General features: G+C 40.0%; 1 protein-coding gene across 3 annotated transcripts in view; it reads left to right on the top strand.

Annotated features, from left to right (window-relative positions):
* The window catches only part of Fgd4 (FYVE, RhoGEF and PH domain containing 4), a 155936-nt gene that overhangs the window by 131739 nt on the left and 21695 nt on the right, over positions 1-2502 (top strand). For all 3 annotated transcript variants that reach the window (XM_028779645.1, XM_028779648.1, XM_028779646.1), the window contains exon 11: positions 1563-1735. In XM_028779645.1, the coding sequence (XP_028635478.1) occupies positions 1563-1735 (173 nt within the window). The remainder of the gene's footprint in view (positions 1-1562; positions 1736-2502) is intronic.

The raw sequence follows: 2502 nt of genomic DNA, 5'->3' as shown, positions 1-2502 counted from the left end.
CTCTCTCTCTCCTCTCTTTCTCTCTCTCTCCTCTCTCTCTCTCTCTCTCTCTCTCTCTCTCTGTCTCTCCTCTCTCTCTACTCTCTTTCTCTCTCTCTGCTCTCTCTCTCTCTCTCCTCTCTTTCTCTCTCCTCTCTCTCTCTTCTCTCTCTCTCCTCTCTCTCTCCTCTCTCTCTCTCTCTCTCTCTCTCTCTCTTTATTTTTTTTATGTTTTGGCTGACCTGATGACTTTAATCAGTGTTGCTTCGATAAGTCCGAGTGTGGAGTTATATACCAGAGTATAGAATACTATACAACGGAAGAAAATTACCCCTTTTCCCAGAGATGATGAGAATTTTTAGCAGAGGTCATCTGTTTTGCATCTCTTTTGCAGATATCCATAGCTTCTCTGACTTCATGAGTGCAGCAGCCATGAGTAGGATGTGGATGTGGATGTCGATTTAGAGTTAAGCTCTCCTCAGTCATTTATTTTCAGCACCTTGAGCAGGCACGGATCTCTGCATTTACTACAAAGACATTTCTCAAATCAGAGCAGAAAGTAGCCTTTGTTTGTATAAACGTAAAGCAGCTCGATGTGCCCATTTAGCGATGCATCAGTGGTACTCACCATGCCGTTCCTTTGACAAGTTTCCCACTTGTAGAATCCAAATCCAATCAGAACGCATTTGGTTCCTCCCATCAGTTGTGCCCCTCCTGCATCAGGGCCACATCCTCTCTGACAGTTGACATTGTAACTCAAAAGATCCTCATGAGCATGAGACCAATGATAACCACTCAGCAGCCTACATAGCACTTTCTGGTACTGTGAAAGCTAACTATTGAAGAAGAAGCACCCAGCTCAGTTTTCAATTTCTCCATACTCTGCACCCAAAATGTGTAATGTATTCAGCAAAAGAGTATGTAGTTTTGATGTACCATGTAGTTTTGATGTACAACTGAAAGTGGCAATAGTGTCTGTTGATGCTGCATTTTTTCCTGATAGTTTGAGTATATCCATTGTTAGCAAAAGAGGGTTTACAATGAAAATGAAATTCATGGAAAGTATTAAGTGGCATATATTATATCATTTTGGGAGAAGGAAAAAGTACAAAGTACATTATGTGGAGAAGGAAGCTATTCAGACACATGATATATTTTATATGATTCTTGCAACCACTATGTTTCTTACATTTATTCCCTATTTTAAGTTCTACCTTATAAAGAAATGCATAATGTGTCCTCTTTTATTGTGTGCTAAACCTCTGAATATTTGCTATTGTTTATCTTACAGTTCAGTCACCCTTTAGTTCACTTGTTATGAATTTGTTCAATGAGTATTGGATTGAATTCTAATAAAACAGGTAGTGATATATGCCTATCCCCCAGCACTTGGAAATCTAACACAGGACTGACTGTAAGTTTAAGACCTATTCTGGTTACATAGCACACCAATGGAGAGAAAAAGGAAAGTCATATGCCCTTTTTTTTTTTAAAAAAAAAAAAGGTATTTTTGTCCAGTTACATTAGTCAAATTTTGTTTTTTTATCTTCCTGTTTATTAATTCATGTTCTGTTTCTCTGCAGTTCAACAACATGTTGCTATATTGTGTGCCCAGATTCAGCTTGGTGGGCTCAAAATTCACAGTTCGAACCAGAGTTGGCATTGATGGAATGAAAATTGTGGAGACTCACAATGAAGAATATCCACACACTTTCCAGGTGTCTGGGAAAGAAAGAACCCTGGAGCTGCAGGCCAGGTGAGAGAATCAATCTTGCCACAGTTTCCTGAAAACATCAGAATAAGTCATAAATGGTCTGGTGGTGGTGGTGGTAGTGGTCACAAGTGAATACCCCAAAACCTCTGAAAATCTGACTAAGTGGAAATTGGGGCTCACTGAGAGCTCATCATGTCTTTCCTCTGATTCCTGTATTACCTAGAACAGAGGTGTTTATACAATAGGCATCAGTCAAGTATCTGGAGAGTGGCAAGGCACTTAGGGGATGAGGCTGCTGCAATTTAATCTTGAGACCTGTAGGAAAAGACTCTTTCCTGAGCCTCGTCCTCCCAGAGCAATTTTTAATGATTATTATTCCATGCTGAAATTCTCAGCCCTGATAGCAAACTGATCCAAAGACAAGTCCATGAGCACAAGATGTAGCAGGAGATGCCACAGGAGAAGATGCCATAGGAGAAGATGCCACAGGAGAAGCAGCAGCACACCACCAAGGACAAGTGCTGGGTCACACTATACACAAGTTTCACAAGAAAGAAAATCTGAATTTAAAACAATAAAATGGGGCAGGAGAGGTGACCCAGGAGTTAAGAGCGCTTGCTGTTTTGCCCGAGGACTAGAACTCGGCTCCCACATCTACATCACACAATGGGTTCTGCAGGCCCTGCACACAAGACACATAAGACATCACTTACATACTCAGGCACATATATGTATGCATAAAATAATGAATAAATGAATATTTAAAAAATATATAATGAAAATTCAACCAACAAACAACTCCTATATGT

This window comes from Grammomys surdaster, unplaced genomic scaffold (genome assembly GCF_004785775.1).
Source record: "Grammomys surdaster isolate TR1022 unplaced genomic scaffold, NIH_TR_1.0 358, whole genome shotgun sequence".
In the NCBI taxonomy this organism is placed as follows: domain Eukaryota; kingdom Metazoa; phylum Chordata; class Mammalia; order Rodentia; family Muridae; genus Grammomys; species Grammomys surdaster.
The sequence above is the reverse complement of the archived record's forward strand: the minus strand, read 5'-3'. Positions and strand labels throughout refer to the sequence as shown.